At 40.9% G+C, this 16,128-nt stretch overlaps 1 protein-coding gene across 1 annotated transcript; it reads left to right on the top strand.

Moving 5' to 3' along the window:
- The first annotated feature begins 1,861 nt into the window (after positions 1 to 1,861).
- Positions 1,862 to 14,345, top strand: slc20a1b (solute carrier family 20 member 1b). Its single transcript, XM_044333252.1, has 11 exons — positions 1,862 to 2,196; positions 3,286 to 4,001; positions 4,276 to 4,416; positions 5,244 to 5,329; positions 5,630 to 5,726; positions 9,348 to 9,467; positions 10,755 to 11,036; positions 11,266 to 11,857; positions 12,019 to 12,204; positions 12,319 to 12,403; positions 12,630 to 14,345. Exons 2-11 carry the CDS (start codon positions 3,653 to 3,655, stop codon positions 12,783 to 12,785), a joined length of 2,094 nt encoding a protein of 697 aa, XP_044189187.1. The 5' UTR covers positions 1,862 to 2,196; positions 3,286 to 3,652; the 3' UTR covers positions 12,786 to 14,345.
- The last annotated feature ends 1,783 nt before the right edge of the window (positions 14,346 to 16,128 follow it).

Genomic DNA, 16,128 nt, shown 5'->3' with positions numbered 1-16,128 from the left:
TGACATTGATAGTCCCACCATAATCTAATCTTTGATTGGGTCGAGGTCACTTTTCAGTAACTGGCCTCCACACAACGACAAGGAAGTAAACACTGAGTTTATTTTTCATCAGTGTGACTAACTGCTCTGTTGGCTAATGTGGGAGTTAAAATAGGCGCAATTTTTAAGTGTAAAACTCTCTACGAGTAGTACGGGTAGTTTTGAAACAGACGTAATCGCCACTCCCTCCTAAAATGCTGCCTTCAGGTGCTCGGCAAGAATCGTAACAAGTGATTACGGGAAACCCTTAACATTGCCCAATAGATAGGGGGAGAGGGGAAAGTTTTCCATGATCCTCAAAAGACGTGACGTTTAGTGGGGAAAGACAATGGTGGGGATGAGCTCGTAAAAAAATAATTATGAGGGTACATGAGCTGTTATTACAGTTGTATTATGTGGTGTTCTACGTTTCACTCATTGCTGCCATGCAAAAACGAAACACGTTTTGACTAAACTGTTACATAATCAGCCAGAACATGTCTGACTTTTCTCAGTGCAGCATATTTACACAGGTCTCTCTTGATAAACAATAAAAGAACAGTAACCAGAGAAAACAACTGTTGGATGTTATCATTTTCGAATAAATTACCACCACTGGCTGTGTTCCTGCACTGTTTAGACGTGACAGTAGTTAGGAAAACGGTAGGTAGCCTACAAGCAGAGGTGGAAAATAACATTCACTCAAGTTCTGTACAACTTTTAGTTGGGGGGGCGGGAGGGGGATGGGGTGTTTTTTGCGGGGTTTTTTTGTTTTTTGTTTTTTGTGTTTTTGCTACTTTACACCACTCCACTACATCTCAGAGGGAAATATTGTACTTTCTACTCTGCTACATTTATTTGACAGCTTTAGTTATTTTTCAGATGAAAAATTGACACAATGGATAATATAACAAGCTTTTAAAATACAACACAATGTTAAAGATGAAACCAGTGGTTTACAACCTTTTTGGCTTTTGAATTTTTTCTCTCTAAACTTCTCACATGGTTTCATTTCAATAAATGCTCAAATGATCCAATAATTCACCAAAATCAAAGATTAGACAAAAAGTCAAAAAACTGAAAATAGATTTGTGTATCAGAACTTTGTTTTGTCTTCTTTCCTCTCACATTAATCATCTCATGACCCCTCAGATTTATCTGGTGACCCTTTGGAGGAGTCCAACTCCTAGGTTGGGAAGCATTGGACTAAAATAGCTAACTGTATATAAAGTAGTTCAAACCAGTTCCACCTCCAGCAGCTACAACAGTAACATGCTGCTTACACACTGATGCTTCAGTATTAATGATCTAATGATGTCATATATGATAATATATCAGTCAGAGGACTGAAATGAGTACTTTTACTTTAATACTTTAAGTACAGTTACATAGATAATACTTATGTACTTTTTCTTAAGTGGGATTTTTCATGCAGGACTTTTACTTCTAATGGAGTACTTTTACATTGCTGTATTGGTACTTTTACTTAAGTGAAAGATCTGAGTACTTCTTCCACCACTAGGTACAAGGTGTACTTGTGTTTTGTCTATTCGTCTGCAAGGTTATATGTTTGAAACGTAGTCACATGACAATAAGTGACAAAAAGAAGACTAGTGATTAAATAGCTGTGACCAGAAATGCTCTCATGTAGGTTTTGTATATAATAACTTGAAGAAAAAGGTTGTAAAAAAAAAAAAAAAAAAAAAAAAAAAAAAAAAAGTGTGCTCCTCTGATGAGCACTAAACACATGATGAGGTAAAAAAAAAACAAAAAAAAAAACCCGTCCTGCTGACAGCTGGGTGAGGAGGGTGGGGGAGTAAGGGGGGGTGGGGGCGCGGCTTCCTGAAGGGTGTATCCAATAAAAAAAGAAGCCTCTGTTCTCTCACCCGGCTAGAGCACAGATCTCCACATGCAGTCGTGACGCTTGCTCATTCAAACTGAGACATTTCTGGACCTGAAGATACGGACCTATTTAAACATTGAATCAGATAAATAACCATAGGAAGAAGTTACTGTATTTTTTTAAAACGTAAATAAGCTTTTTTTGGAGGAAGATATATTTCATAACAGCTGAATTTTTCATCGTCCCGCGCCCGCGACGGTGTGTGTGCGCGCGCGGTTAATTAGCTTACTGGCTAGCAGACACTTTTCTTCACCGGACCGACAACTTAACGTGTGGTGAGTAAGAACTTAAAGTCTCCTTTTTGTCATAATAGAGAACTCCTTGTGGCTTATTCACTCAACATGTAACTTTACTAAAATTAATGTCGATGTGAATGTAAAGCTAATGCTAGCGTTAGCAAGGTTTGTGAAGCTTTTGTATCCGGCACAAATGATTCGAGTGACATGTTAGCTTGTCATAATAAGACAAAACGAATATAGGTTAAACATCCTGTGTGACTTAAGATAGGTTATGGTTAATTGTTAAATCCGTGTGTTACTGTAACCATGAGCTCATGTATATTTGAACCAATGAATGAAAAGTATCCGTTACTTTAATGTTACGCTAACGTTAGCAGCAAACACTTCATTGGAAATATACACACGACATTTTCTGCACACCCAAATTAAGTCATATCCGGTTGCGTCCCCTCTTACGAAAAAAAAAACACGTCAAAGACAATTAAATCTACGAAAAATGGACACAATAGCTATCATATTATAGTTGTTACAACGGCACATTAAAGACTTAACGCTAAGTCTAAAACGAGCCGAGCTGTTTATCACATGAACAGACGGCGCTCGTGTTCAGCTCCGTGTTCTATGAATGGATGACGACACGTGCGCACGCAGAAACAATTATGTCTCCTGTTATAGATAAAGTACTGGTTATCTCATAACGACATTTATGGTCACCGATGTTCAAAGAAGCAGCAAACAATGACATGAGTGAAGTGTTTGGGTAACATATAGAGGACGTTGGTGTTAAATATACGCCGGTTCCTTCTTCCTGCGACACTTCTCAAAAATGGCTTCCCATTGGCCTTTATTCGAGGCAAGGCATGTACTAGGGGTCCTGCTTCAGATGCCAGCGTTTACAACACGAGTTTTTTCCACGTTGCTTGCCTTGTTTTTAGTTTAATTTTTAAAGAAGCTTGTCTCCCCGAGTTAAAAAAAAAAAAAGAAGAAAGAAAGGGGGGACGGACGAACAATGCCCTCTGTGCATTTCCTCTCCGTTGTCATTGTCTTTGGTGCTTACTTTTCATGAAGGTGGAATGAGGAGAAACTGTTATTAAAGAAAGCCTTTTCTGTCTCTTGTCTTTTCAGGATGTACCCCTGCTCATCTGCAGTTACAGTTGCACAATGGCTGTCTGTTCACTCTGCATGATAGCTCAGCACCAAAGGAACAGCAACAGATCTAGTATAATTACAGGATAGCAATAAGCCCACACTTAGACCTCTGTTTACCTTTAGCTGTTTTCTGGTCAATCCCAGGTAAAACATTTCAAGTTTGCACTACTGAATCTCAGAAATCCTGCTTGACAGGTGGGCCTAAAAAAAGTGAATTATTTATTTACCTTGTACCTCTTTATTTTACTAGCTGCTGTTTAGAGATAGCATTATATAAATAGCTATTTTGACAGGCATTCATTCCCTTTAAGATTGTGAAGCAATTCCTCCATAGTGTACAATCATGGTTTCAACAACTGTGACTGCAATGATGGTAGTCAGCACAGTAGGGTTAGTGACCCATACTGCTATGACAGAGTACATGTGGCTGCTGATTCTTGGCTTCTTCATCGCCTTCATCTTAGCCTTTTCTGTGGGTGCCAATGACGTTGCTAATTCATTTGGCACAGCTGTGGGCTCTGGGGTGGTCACCTTGCGACAGGCTTGCGTTCTGGCCACAATATTTGAAACTCTGGGCTCTGTGCTCCTTGGGGCCAAAGTGAGCGAAACCATCCGCAAGGGTATCATCGACGTGGGCATGTACAATGGCTCTGAGCATGTGTTGATGGCTGGATCCATCAGTGCTATGTTTGGTGAGTATCTGCAGCTTATCTTGCATGTAATTAAACCTGCAGTCATTGAACCCTGTGAACAGAGATCAGTGGCACATAGAGCTTGGCACTGTTTGGTTTTTACAACTATGAAATTCAAATGTCAAACAAACAGCTGTAAATAATTGTAAATTATTGAATAGTTTCTACAAGTCTTTGTTTTTAAGCTGTAACTGCAAGTTGTCTGAAAAGGTATGTTGAAGGCTAAAATGAGGTCAGCATGTCACATCTAATGTGATCAATTTATTCTTGTTAGGTTCTGCTGTGTGGCAGCTGGCCGCCTCATTTCTTAAGCTTCCCATCTCTGGAACACACTGCATTGTTGGTGCTACTATTGGCTTCTCGCTGGTTGCCAGAGGCCAGCAGGGAGTCAAGTGGCTTGAACTCCTTCGTATTGGTAAGTCAGACATTCTAATCAGCTGACCTAGAAATCTCGTCAATGTTTGAATTGCATCACAGATTATATTTGGCAGGATGTGACAGGTAGACCATAATACAGTGTGACCATAATATAACATTAGCTGGTGCTTTGTCTGTGTGGTGGACCTTCAATATCTAGGTCAACAATCCAGGTTGAGAGCTAAATTTGATGTGATATGTTTCAATAGTGATGTTGTGTCTTTTATTTATATATATATATATATATATATATATATAATGACAGAATGTTTGATGAGCACTCAACAAGTCCTAGAACATGAAGCAATACAGGAATATACAATAGCAGGCTTAATTACACAACTTGTTTCTAACATTTGTTGCATTAGATGGTTTTCCGTTCTATGTTCATATACAGAAAGCCTGAACTTGATGTTAAGCAGACTGTTTGCCCCTTTTTTCTTTTCTTTTTTTTTTTCTTTTTTAGTAAAATAAGTCATTCAGTCATGAAATTTTATAACAAGGTCATGGTAAGAACCCTTATTGATTGAAAGGTTGAAATTAAAGTATAAAAAGATCAACCTTCCCTTTCTATGGGACAAATAGCAATGTTGCAAAATATTGTCCACTTTACCGGGGAACTGGTTGTTACCACTTTTATAGTTATAACTGACAACTAGCATAACATAGGCTGAGAGGGAGTTTCCTGTTTGAATCTCACATGTACTGATTGTGGTATTGCCTTTCCTAGAAAACAGATATTGTTTAGTTTGATGTTTAACACGGAAGTTTTTCTTTGTTGTTGTGGTGTAACTGTCCTTTTTTATTTTTTATTTTATCTTGCAGTTGGTTCCTGGTTCCTGAGTCCCCTTCTGTCTGGTATAATGTCCGGCATTGTTTTCTACTTTGTGCGCATGTTCATCTTACACAAGGTAAGCTGGCTGTCAAATTGTTTGTAGCATGTGTAGTGAGAAAAGAACTTGTGATGCGTTTAGGTCAGTTTCAACACTGTACTAGTATCTAGTGCTCAAAATAAAAATGAGGAAGTGTTGTTACATGAATAACACCACTGTTCTCTGAAACAGTCCTTATCTGCATCATATGGCAAGGTTCAAGTTACCCCTGTGCCCCTTTTTTTTTATACCAGCAACTGTAACCTGACAACAAAATGGGGCAGTTTTGTTCATATAGTGATACAGTGGATTTCTGACTGCTGTGTTTTGTTCCTGTAGAAAGACCCTGTGCCTAATGGATTGAGGGCCCTGCCTGTCTTCTATGCCATAACCATGGGAATCAACCTGTTCTCCATCATGTTCACTGGCGCTCCGAGTGAGTATCATTGTTTCAGTCATTTTGCTCTGCATGCCTGCCCACAGCCACAGCTTAAAATAAACTGCTCCCTCAGACAGCCGGATGCCCACATGTATTCCAGACTGTGTTTACCATTTTCACAGAAGCTGTGTTTATTTTAACATGTTTTCTGGGCCTCTCTTGCTTGTGGTTCTATGTGGGTCATAGCTGGACTAAAATTTTTAGAGCAGAGCACAACAGGGAGATGATTTCACTTAACTCTTGACGTCACTGTCTATGGCCTTCAGACATGGAGGAGGAAAAGAGAAGTAAAGAGGGAGTTCAAATTTGTCATAATTGTCCTGTGCCACTAGTCGTATTTCTGCTCAGAAATTGTATAGTGAATACTTGTTGGCTTTTTTGTCTTCAAGAAACTCTTTATTAAATGAGCAACTTTTGCTCCTTTTGTTCTCTTCTCTCTACAGGGCCTAACAGTTCAGCTGGCCTGGGCCATTAAATGGCGGCTACAGGCCAGAGTATGACCAGATAGAGTGCGCTGATGCGTACATGCACATCAGCGCACTCAGAGAAGAGATCACTTGCGGTTCCAGCATAGCCCATAACCCTGCTTAGTCAGGCACATTCTGTACAGTTGTGTGAAGTCCCTCACACCTCAACGCACTGTACATGGGGACCTGTACTTGGGTGCCTCCATATTAAAACAAAAAAAAGGTGCGATATTGCATTTTAGACATCTTAACAAAAACCCACTCCATCTCCTATGAAATTGTCACCACACACAGGCTCATTGTTAAAGCCTCAAGGTTGCCGTGTGGCCAGTTTAACATCAGGATAATCCTCATAGATTTGTGCATGATTAGTTCCCAAAGACTATTTTGTCAAGTCACACATCCCCTGCTCATTTCAGGTCCAGTTTTAGATGGCATACTACACTGGCACAAAACAATAGCTCAACATTGCCGACTTATGCACTCTAATGCAGCAGCAGTATCTGCAGTCAACTGAGTACAGTATGTTTGGTTTCCTGAGATAGTACTTGGTGTTCCCCTGATCTAGATCCTAGCACAGTAGTGTGATTGGACACCAGGCATCCCACAGCACATTCCTATACTTAATATATATATACCAGTGCCAGAGACTTCAAGTCAGCATGCACAAAAATGATTGCCGTTCAGGGCAAAGAATTTGAGGGTCAGCTGTCGATCCCTTACAGATGAGGCTTGGTGTGACTTGGGTTCTTCACGCCTTATAAATCACTCAACCGCTGTCACTCCACTGCAGCCCCAATGAATGTAAAGTTAAAATCTACACAGAGACAGAATTATGATTCCTACCCACTTAAAATGTCCCACAAGTGTTGGTCAACTGGATTTAAGTTACATCCATATAAAGTCACTGTCAGTGCTTTTAGGCATCTCAGATACAAGGAACAGTTCCCTACATCTGCTGAATTCTGTCCATATCGCAAAGTTGCTTTACTTTATTTAACTTTTAGGTAAGGCTATGCTTCCAGTCTTCAGAGACATGTCACAGAGCCTGTTTCATATGCAGGTCTTTTTTGCATACCAGTCTATGTTTCAAAGTGCTGAGTGTCATAGTTACAGTACATTTTTGACCCCTCACACCAGCCTCAATTGATGAACTTCAATGCGTTTAGCTGGATGCCAATTTTCTGCCTGGGTTACCCTCTGAAAAACAAACACCCAGTGGCGTTGGTTGCTCTGGGGACACCAAACAGTCAGCAACATAAAACCGATGCTCACGTCATGGTATACATGACTTATTTTAACCTGAGCTATGGTCCTGAATCCAAATCTTAAGTGTCCTCAGAGGTTGCTGTTGTCGACTGGTACCATGGATAGATACTCTTTGTGAGGAGTGGATGTTGAGCTTACAGACCCCTTTAGTGCTGATACTTGATGCTATTGTCACGTAATACTCTTGGTAAGTGTTATGCTGGGTTGTAGACAAAAGTGAGGACAGATAACCAAAGGTTCCTTGCCAAGTGAGTCATAAACAACCACTGTAACATTCAACATTGTAATTGAGGTTGGTGGTGAGCTGCATGTATAGTAATGGAAAAAGAACAACAAACCATGTTATTGTGTTATGTAGACCATGGGATGCAGAGGTTTTGGGGAGGGGTTTGGAACGCAGCCGTGGTTAAATTCCATTTCCTGTGCAGCCCCATTCATCCCACTGCATGGCTGTGGTATAAACTCACCCCTTTGTGTGGGAGTATTTATCGGACAGCTAGACCGAAGCTAGTGTTGTTTTTTAATCCTTTCTTTTTATTTCGTAGGAAGTTGCTCACGAATGAGTCACGGTGACAAAGACTGTCCATGTGAATGCTGTCAGGCCCCTTTTCTTTGTCATTTTAGGATTGTCTTTTGTCCCCCTTTTTTTTTTTTTTTTTTTTTTTTTTTCTTTTTCCTAAATTTACTGGAATTACTGCCCTGTAATGTCTAGCTGAACCACACCTGTTTCTCGATGTCTAGCTACATGTGAGCTGATGCACTCCAAGTGAAGGACAGGGAGGCTCAGCTGTTACAGTCACCTTCTGGTTTTTCCTCTTATGTCTCTCCGTTCTGAAGGGAGTGAGCTTCCATTGCGTAACTAAATAAACATCAGTTAGGTGCTCTGCAGTCTCATGCTGCAGCGTGACTCAGTGGAGAGAGTGCACTGTGGACTCTGCCTTCAAATGAACACAGCGACCGAGACACTTATCGCTTAGCCTTGGCCCTCAATTTCCTTTTGTTTATCTTAAACTTCCCAAACAGTCCAAAGCTAGTGGAAGTGTGTATGTTAATTATGCATGGCCAAGGTCACCTCGCCAGAAGTATTGTTGGAATTTTCAGCGGCTCTTGTTTTTGTTTTCTCTTAACCACACTGCTGACTTGCATCCTCTCTGTAAGACAAAGATGACTGCTTCCAAAGGGAAATTTATGTCGTTGCTTTCTGCCCGCACACACTGCATTACGTCTACCTCCGCTGCACCAGCTTTGCTGCAGTCTTGGCAGAAGGGTGCCCTTATTGCTACAGCAAACAGCCTCACTGAATGACTCCCCTTTCTTTCCCCTTTTCTCCCTAAGTAATGTCGCCTTTTAAGGAACTCTTTGTCCATGTGCAGTTGTTAGCTGGGCACTTGGGGGTCATGGTGACATCTTTGCTCTTTCACCTTTAGGTGTTACATAACTGTTCACATGTAGGGGGGTACACATGCTTTCCATATTTAACTAGGACGTGGCACAATGAAGCAATGCATTTACGCTTGTAATCTTCACAACTAGAGCCAAAAAATGGCACATATGGCCAGATGCCTTTTGAAGTTATTTCTATTGCCCTGAAGTTAATTTTCATTCATTGGGGCCATACATATTTTAAATGAAAGTACAAGTACCTCCTGAAATTTAATTATCCTGGTATGACCTCATTTTGACTTGTAAATACTATCTCTCACTACATTTAAATAGTTTCACAAAAACTCTCAATTGTACTTTTTGGTATTTCAGTCTATGCAATGTAACTTTCTGTGTTGTCCACTGAAGAAGATGGCACCCGCTGCCTTGTTTTTTAAAAACTGCCTTTCTCTATTTGCCTTTGTCTGATTTCTGCCTGTGGTACCTGGCGGTCCTTCAGTGCTGGGATTTGACAAGATCCCTTGGTGGGGCATCCTGCTCATCTCGTTGGGCTGCTCTGTGTTGACTGCCATCGTGGTCTGGTTTATTGTCTGCCCACGGCTCAAGAAGAAGATTGAACGTAAGTCACATTATGTTTTTGATTTAGGCAACCTGACAAATCAGTTTTCAAATCCCTGTCAACTGTTTAAGCTGACCATTGAGATGGTGGTTTCCTCACTTAAGCCACTGGACAAGTGAGAGATTTTTGCATTGCACATGTAACCTCAGCCTATTCATACTAAGGGCTCATATTAATCCTGTAAATGGAGCTTAGGGATAGTGTTATAATGGAGTCACACTAATGAAAATCATAAGAAAATATTGTCACCACTTTTGTTCTATAATCCTGGATTAAAGTAAAAAAAAAAAAAACCCAAACAACTACAATATGTTCATGAATACAGTACAGTGCTTTTATATTCAATGGTCTTTCCTAAAAGGTTTAGTCTTGCCTTCTTTGTTACTACATTAACAATCTATATGGGCAGATGACAGAATTGCTATATCTAACACTAGCTAGTGCACAAATGTAGTTCATTTGTGTTTAATGGTACAGTTCCAGGTAACCTTAAAAATTCAAAAATTTATCTTTTTAGCTTTCTCTACTTCTAGCAATGTTGATTAAACCTGGTAATTGTCTGCAAGGTACATCTGACTGCCTGGCTGCAAGGATATTTTACTTATTCTTTGAGTGATACTGACCTTAACTGTCCAGTGGAATCTCTTACAGTAACCGAGAGACAGCAGGCTCTCCTGACCAAGCATGATCTGTTTAGATCACCACCCACCCACCAGACAAGCAGCCTAATTGGGTCATAGTGATCCACTAATTGGTCTTTACCTCCTTGACTAAAATAAGCATAGGTTGCCTTAAGTGGTTGACATGGCATTTGCGGTGCATGTGTGGGGAAGAAGGCGGTGGTGACAGATTACTTCAGCTCTGGCCATGACTAGTTTGGATGATGCAATGTGGCCAACTGGCTGGAACACCCTTTGGATTATCACATAGAAAATATTGGCATTGAGTATCTGATTCACTTTAAAACCACAAACAAATGTCATGTGAGCCACATGCAGCGTTGAGTCTTATCGTCTTTCATAAGTTAAGCCGCTAGCGGTAGTGTAAATATGTTCCTTAAGGTGATAATCCATTTATCTCATCCTGTGAACACGGGTTTGCTTTTGAATAGAGGTAACGTTGCATCTCCAGGACAAAGGTTTTTTTGACACTGGTTATGCAATTCTTGACTCCCTACAGCTTAGGTTAAAAGGAAACACATGTCCTGTGCTAGTATTTCTCTGCTGAACTGTGTATATGTTTGGACATGACCCAAGCAATATCTCACTCCAACTCCTCCCCTACTAGGAGATATGAAGTCTTCCAGCCCCTCTGAGAGCCCCCTGATGGAGAAGAGGGAACTGAGAGAGGTCCACTGTCCAATCCTGAAACAGACTGCCAAGGAAACGTCTACGCCTACCACCCCAGCTGTCAATCAAAACCCCCCTGCACAGCCCCAGGCTGCCCCTGAGGAGCGCAGGGTGGCGTTCGACATTGGAGATTCTGACGACGGAGAAACTAATAAGGAACGCAAGGTGGCGTTTGACATTGGAGATTCTGATGACACGGACTACAACAATGCAAATGGTGGTAAGTATGACGAGACAGTACATTTATATGTATTTAAAATGATGTACTGACAGCTAAATGGTTTTGATGCAAACAGTTCAATATCCACCTTGCACTACAAACGGCCAGACAGAGGTTATTGTTATTTTCCAATTTAACTCTTCTGCTGCAAAGATAATTATAAAATAACACTTTTTGATCCCAACTGTAGATTTACAAAATTTGATTAATCTGTTACCCCTTTCTGCAGTGCCCAAACAGATTCAATCAAACAATCAGCACAGCAACGGCTCCACAAATACTCCCAATCAGGTCCAGTTCAACAGGCCAGCACAGATTCCCAGTAACGGTTACAGCCAGTACCACACTGTCCACAAGGACTCTGGCCTCTACAAGGACCTACTGCACAAGCTCCACCTGGCCAAGGTTGGTGACTGCATGGGTGAGGCGAGTGACCGACCTATCCGACGCAACAACAGCTACACCTCCTACACCATGGCCATCATCGGCATGCACGGAGACTTCAAACATAAAGAAGGGGAGTTCCGAGCTAGCGAAGATAGTGACAAGGCCCCTGGGTCAGGTGGTCAGGAAAGGAAGCGTGTGCGTATGGACAGTTACACCAGCTACTGCAATGCTGTGGCAGAGCACACAACTCCTGAAGGATTGGGAGAGGGCGATGTCGCACTAGAAATAGGGAAGGAGGATGCAGGTAGCAGCCAAAGCTCTCTGGATGATGATGGGCCTGAAGCCGACAAGCCAGAAGTCTCAACTCTCTTCCAGTTCCTCCAAATTCTCACCGCCTGCTTCGGATCCTTCGCCCATGGAGGAAACGACGTTAGGTATGTGCACTCCTTCCTGAAGGTCATGCTATTATCAGTCAACAGGCTGATAGGATGACACTATTATTCCGTGTTGTGGCTGACATCTTTACTTATCACAGTTCAACTCAATGTCAGTATCTTTGGCCACTATTTAAATAACCAAATTTGTTCCTCTGCAGTAATGCCATTGGACCATTGGTAGCTCTGTGGCTCGTTTACACAACCAACAGTGTGTCTTCAAATGAACCCACACCCATTTGGCTGCTGCTGTATGGAGGTGTGGGCATCTGTGCTGGTCTCTGGGTGTGGGGTCGCCGAGTGATCCAGACTATGGGCAGGGACCTTACCCCCATCACCCCCTCAAGGTACAGATTCTAGTCAGAAAACCACATCCTCCTCAGACATGACCAGTCCTTGAATGAAGCAGGCATACTCGTATACTCCTGAGACACATGAGTGTTGTTTTTGTTTCCCTGCAGTGGTTTCAGCATTGAACTGGCCTCAGCCCTAACTGTCGTGGTTGCCTCTAACATTGGCCTGCCTGTCTCCACCACCCACTGCAAGGTAAGCTAATACTGTGGTCTGGAAACTAGAGTGAGACACAGGGGAAGAGATTATTTAGTGTGAGGGAGGTTACAGTAAACAGGAACCCAGTCTAGTAGATGATCCAAATGTGGAGCAAGTTTCTTAATGAGATATTACATTTTTAGGAATGCAGACGGGTAATATAAAGTCACATTTAAGGGATAATGATAATGGGACTTATGTAACAACTGCTGTGTGTTTCCAGGTGGGCTCTGTGGTGGCAGTAGGATGGCTGCGCTCCAGGAAAGCAGTAGACTGGCGTCTGTTTAGAAACATCTTCATGGCATGGTTTGTGACTGTGCCCATCTCTGGTCTGATCAGTGCTGCCATCATGGCCATCTTCATCTATGGCATCCTGTGAGCCTTCGGCTGTGCCCCAAGCAGGGGAGGAAAAAGAAGCCGCTCCAGTGCGCACCAGAAGAGGAGTAAAGTTGGGAGGCCAAAATATATCGCTTACCTCAAGCCAACAACTTTGGAAGAAAAAGGAAAAAAAAATGAAATGTTTTGGAAGGACTTGTGATATGGGCCTGTGGTTCTTGGCTGCATCATTTTCAACCTAGAATTTGCTGTTTATTCCATTTGGGCCACATAACTTCCAGTGGGTAGATTGCATTTCTTTGTTCTGACTTGCTTTTTCATATCTCATTCTGTAAAGAGTATCTAAAAGCATCAACTGATTTTCTTTTTCTAATACTCATTCTTCCATTTTTTTTTTTTTTACTTTGCAATTATGTATATACCACCATGCTGTTTTAATTTTGTTTTACAAGTTAGAAAGAAAAGAACAATTAAAATGCAGTATTAGCCTTTTCCAGATGTAACTCTCCAGTCATATCACATGCTGAAGGTAACATAGCTGCAACAGCAGTATTTTAGGTGCAAAAAAACAAGGTTATTGGTGTGTATGTGTGTGATTTCCCCCCCACCCCCCCCAATCCAAGTTTTTATTAATGAACTAACATTTAGCATCTGGCTTCTTAAATCTGCTAAACTGGGACATTTGTTTCCCCTCTCTGATATAGAACAAAATTGACAAGTGAAGAAAACGTAGGGAGGTTTGTGACTGTTTTCTACTAAACCTACAAATTATCTGATCACATTCACAGCCCTGCAAAGTAACTTACAAGGATAGAAGCACTAATTGTATACACTGGATGACCACCTGCAGATTAATGTCAAATACTGTACCAAAAGCATAAAGTCAGCACACTTGTGGCAGGAAATGCCAAAGTCCTTCTCGTTAAAGTCAACGGATTATCTGTCCGCTATCCCGTTCTTTCATCTGAATCTCGTGAGGCCCTACATTCTTTATCAGTGCAGAAGTTAACTGCCTGAAATAACTTTTGTTACTTGAATTTGAGAACTGTAACAACAGAATGTTGATTAATGCAAAAATGTGCTCAAGACCTTAAGTCTCCTGTTAAAACTTGATTGCATCATCCATGATGGTTAAATGCTTTAGTCCTGCTTCAGCCTTGTTTTTCTAGTTCACCTTGTATCAACTAGTGTGTTTTTTTTTCTCTCTCTTCTTGTCTGTGGAATTTGCACCTGCCTAGACAATTGGGTTGCTTTTGTTCCCCCACCCCCCCTTTCTCCCTCAGCCTGAGAAGCTGAATAAGGTTGTAAGTGAGGAGGAGCAGGAACCTAAACCTGGAAGTTATCTAACCGGATGGTTTGGTGTTGAGCTGATCTGGTCTCTTTGTTTGAATGAGGGCAGACATACGTTGCATCCCACCGGTGTGTGGTCATTTGGTTGCAGTACTACATTTCAGACTTGTAGATGCTGTAGTTGCCTTAACTGTTTTATTTTCCCTTAGGTACCAAAGAAGATTTTTTTGTTTTGTTTTTTTTAATGCACATCAACATAATCCAGTCCACACTGATGGATGAAAAACAAATGAAAAATAAAAATGGGAAAATACTGGAGTTTTGTCACTCATTTGTAACAGAGGGAAATGTTATACACAATAATCACATATACAGTTTTGTTTTAATCATGAGTCAAAGTCCCAAAGAGCAGTTCTGAAATACATTAATCTTGTACACCAACATGATATATAACATGAAACAAAAGAGGACACTTGGGTTACACATATAGGTGGAATAGTTCCCTTTTTATTGACAGTAAGCTCAGTGCAGCTCAGGCACCGGGTGATGAGCGAGCGTTGGGATCCGCGTGCAGCTGCTGTGCTTTCTCACTCCAGTACATCTGTGATGCAGGGACAAAGACAGGATTCCTTTACGCTAGCTTTACATTGCAAACACCACAATTCAGTAGTTTTCCAGGCCTCTCGAAGCGACTGTATGAATCACGTCTCCTAGGCTTTTCTGATATATGACTCACTCCTCCTGCGCAGGTACTGATGAATGATGACTGCGCCAGTGTTTCAGTTCACTGCTGTAAAGCAGAGTGAGGCCTACTCTATCCCTAGAGGATTAGGATTTACTACTACAGGTTGAATTTTCCCTTTTTAAACTAGTACATTAAGGTTTTCCAACTATAGAGAATCATAATCTGTCACTGCATCAACAACCTTGCCACAGAATCAATTTAAAGATAATCCCTTTCTGCATCTTTTAGGGCAGGAACAGTGCATCCTTGGTCCCAAAATAACCAGAAGCAGATGATACAGTATAAATCAAGTACTATAAGCACCAGGGGACAGAGATCTCAGAGTGCCCTGGATTTTTGTCCTAGATTTGCTCACATACAACGAGGACTGTGTTCAAATAAACAATCCTAGCAGCTTATTTTTGAGGTCAAGTAGTAAACTTGAGATTTTGTCATTTCTGTGGTGACTGGAATATTTCTCCAGAGCGATTTGTTTTGACTGCTGTTTAAATTAAGCCTGAAAAACATCACATCTAGATAGTTTTTTTTTTTTTTTTAACAAGCTGCTTGGTTGTAAAATTGTAATTGCCCTTGAGACATTTAACTGTTGTGTTCTAAACCCAGCCCATAAAGGTTTTTTGAAACTATTTAAAACTAACTGAGACCAGCTCTGACTGGCTCTTGTTTTTCACTATCTGGTTCATTACACAACCTACAATTTAACTTTCACCGGCCTCGCTCAAAACAGTACACCACACATCTTGCCTGAGCAGGTAGTGTGAGTTGGCCTGAAAAAATGTTAAGAGCTCAAATCATTTGGTAATACTGCACACTAGTAAACAGATGTACAGATATTTGACTGTGTGTCACACATGACTAATGTCTGCTTTTAGCGAGTCTTCACCTTTTTCCTTGGTTGAATCCTTACTGAGTTCCTCTGCAGAAAAGAAATGAGAAAAAAAGAGGATGTTACAGCACATGGTTATAGTGTGAGATTCATGAGTAAAGTGAGTTTTCAGTGGCCATTTTATTGATCTTACCCAAATTGCTCACAGTCTCTGTAACTGCTTCATGGTTCTCTGGAAAGACATTAAAATGTACTTTGACTGCGGTTCATAAATCCAGTTTGACTGACCTCATTGTCTTTCATAGTTTATAAAATACAACTAAAAGCATAAATTATAAGTTCATGAATATGTGCATAACTAAAGAAAAAGTTCATACAGTATAATTTAAAGCTCATAATGTGGTGTTTGTTTTACTACATAACTGCTAGTTGAAGTATTTCAGTGTAGATCTACAACACTTACCCCGCCTCTGTCTCCCTGTCAAAAATAACAGAAATGATCATTGCTGAATGACAATAAACTAA

Source organism: Thunnus albacares, chromosome 18, assembly GCF_914725855.1.
Source record: "Thunnus albacares chromosome 18, fThuAlb1.1, whole genome shotgun sequence".
Lineage (NCBI taxonomy): Eukaryota > Metazoa > Chordata > Actinopteri > Scombriformes > Scombridae > Thunnus > Thunnus albacares.
This window is presented reverse-complemented; position numbering and strand designations above follow the sequence as displayed.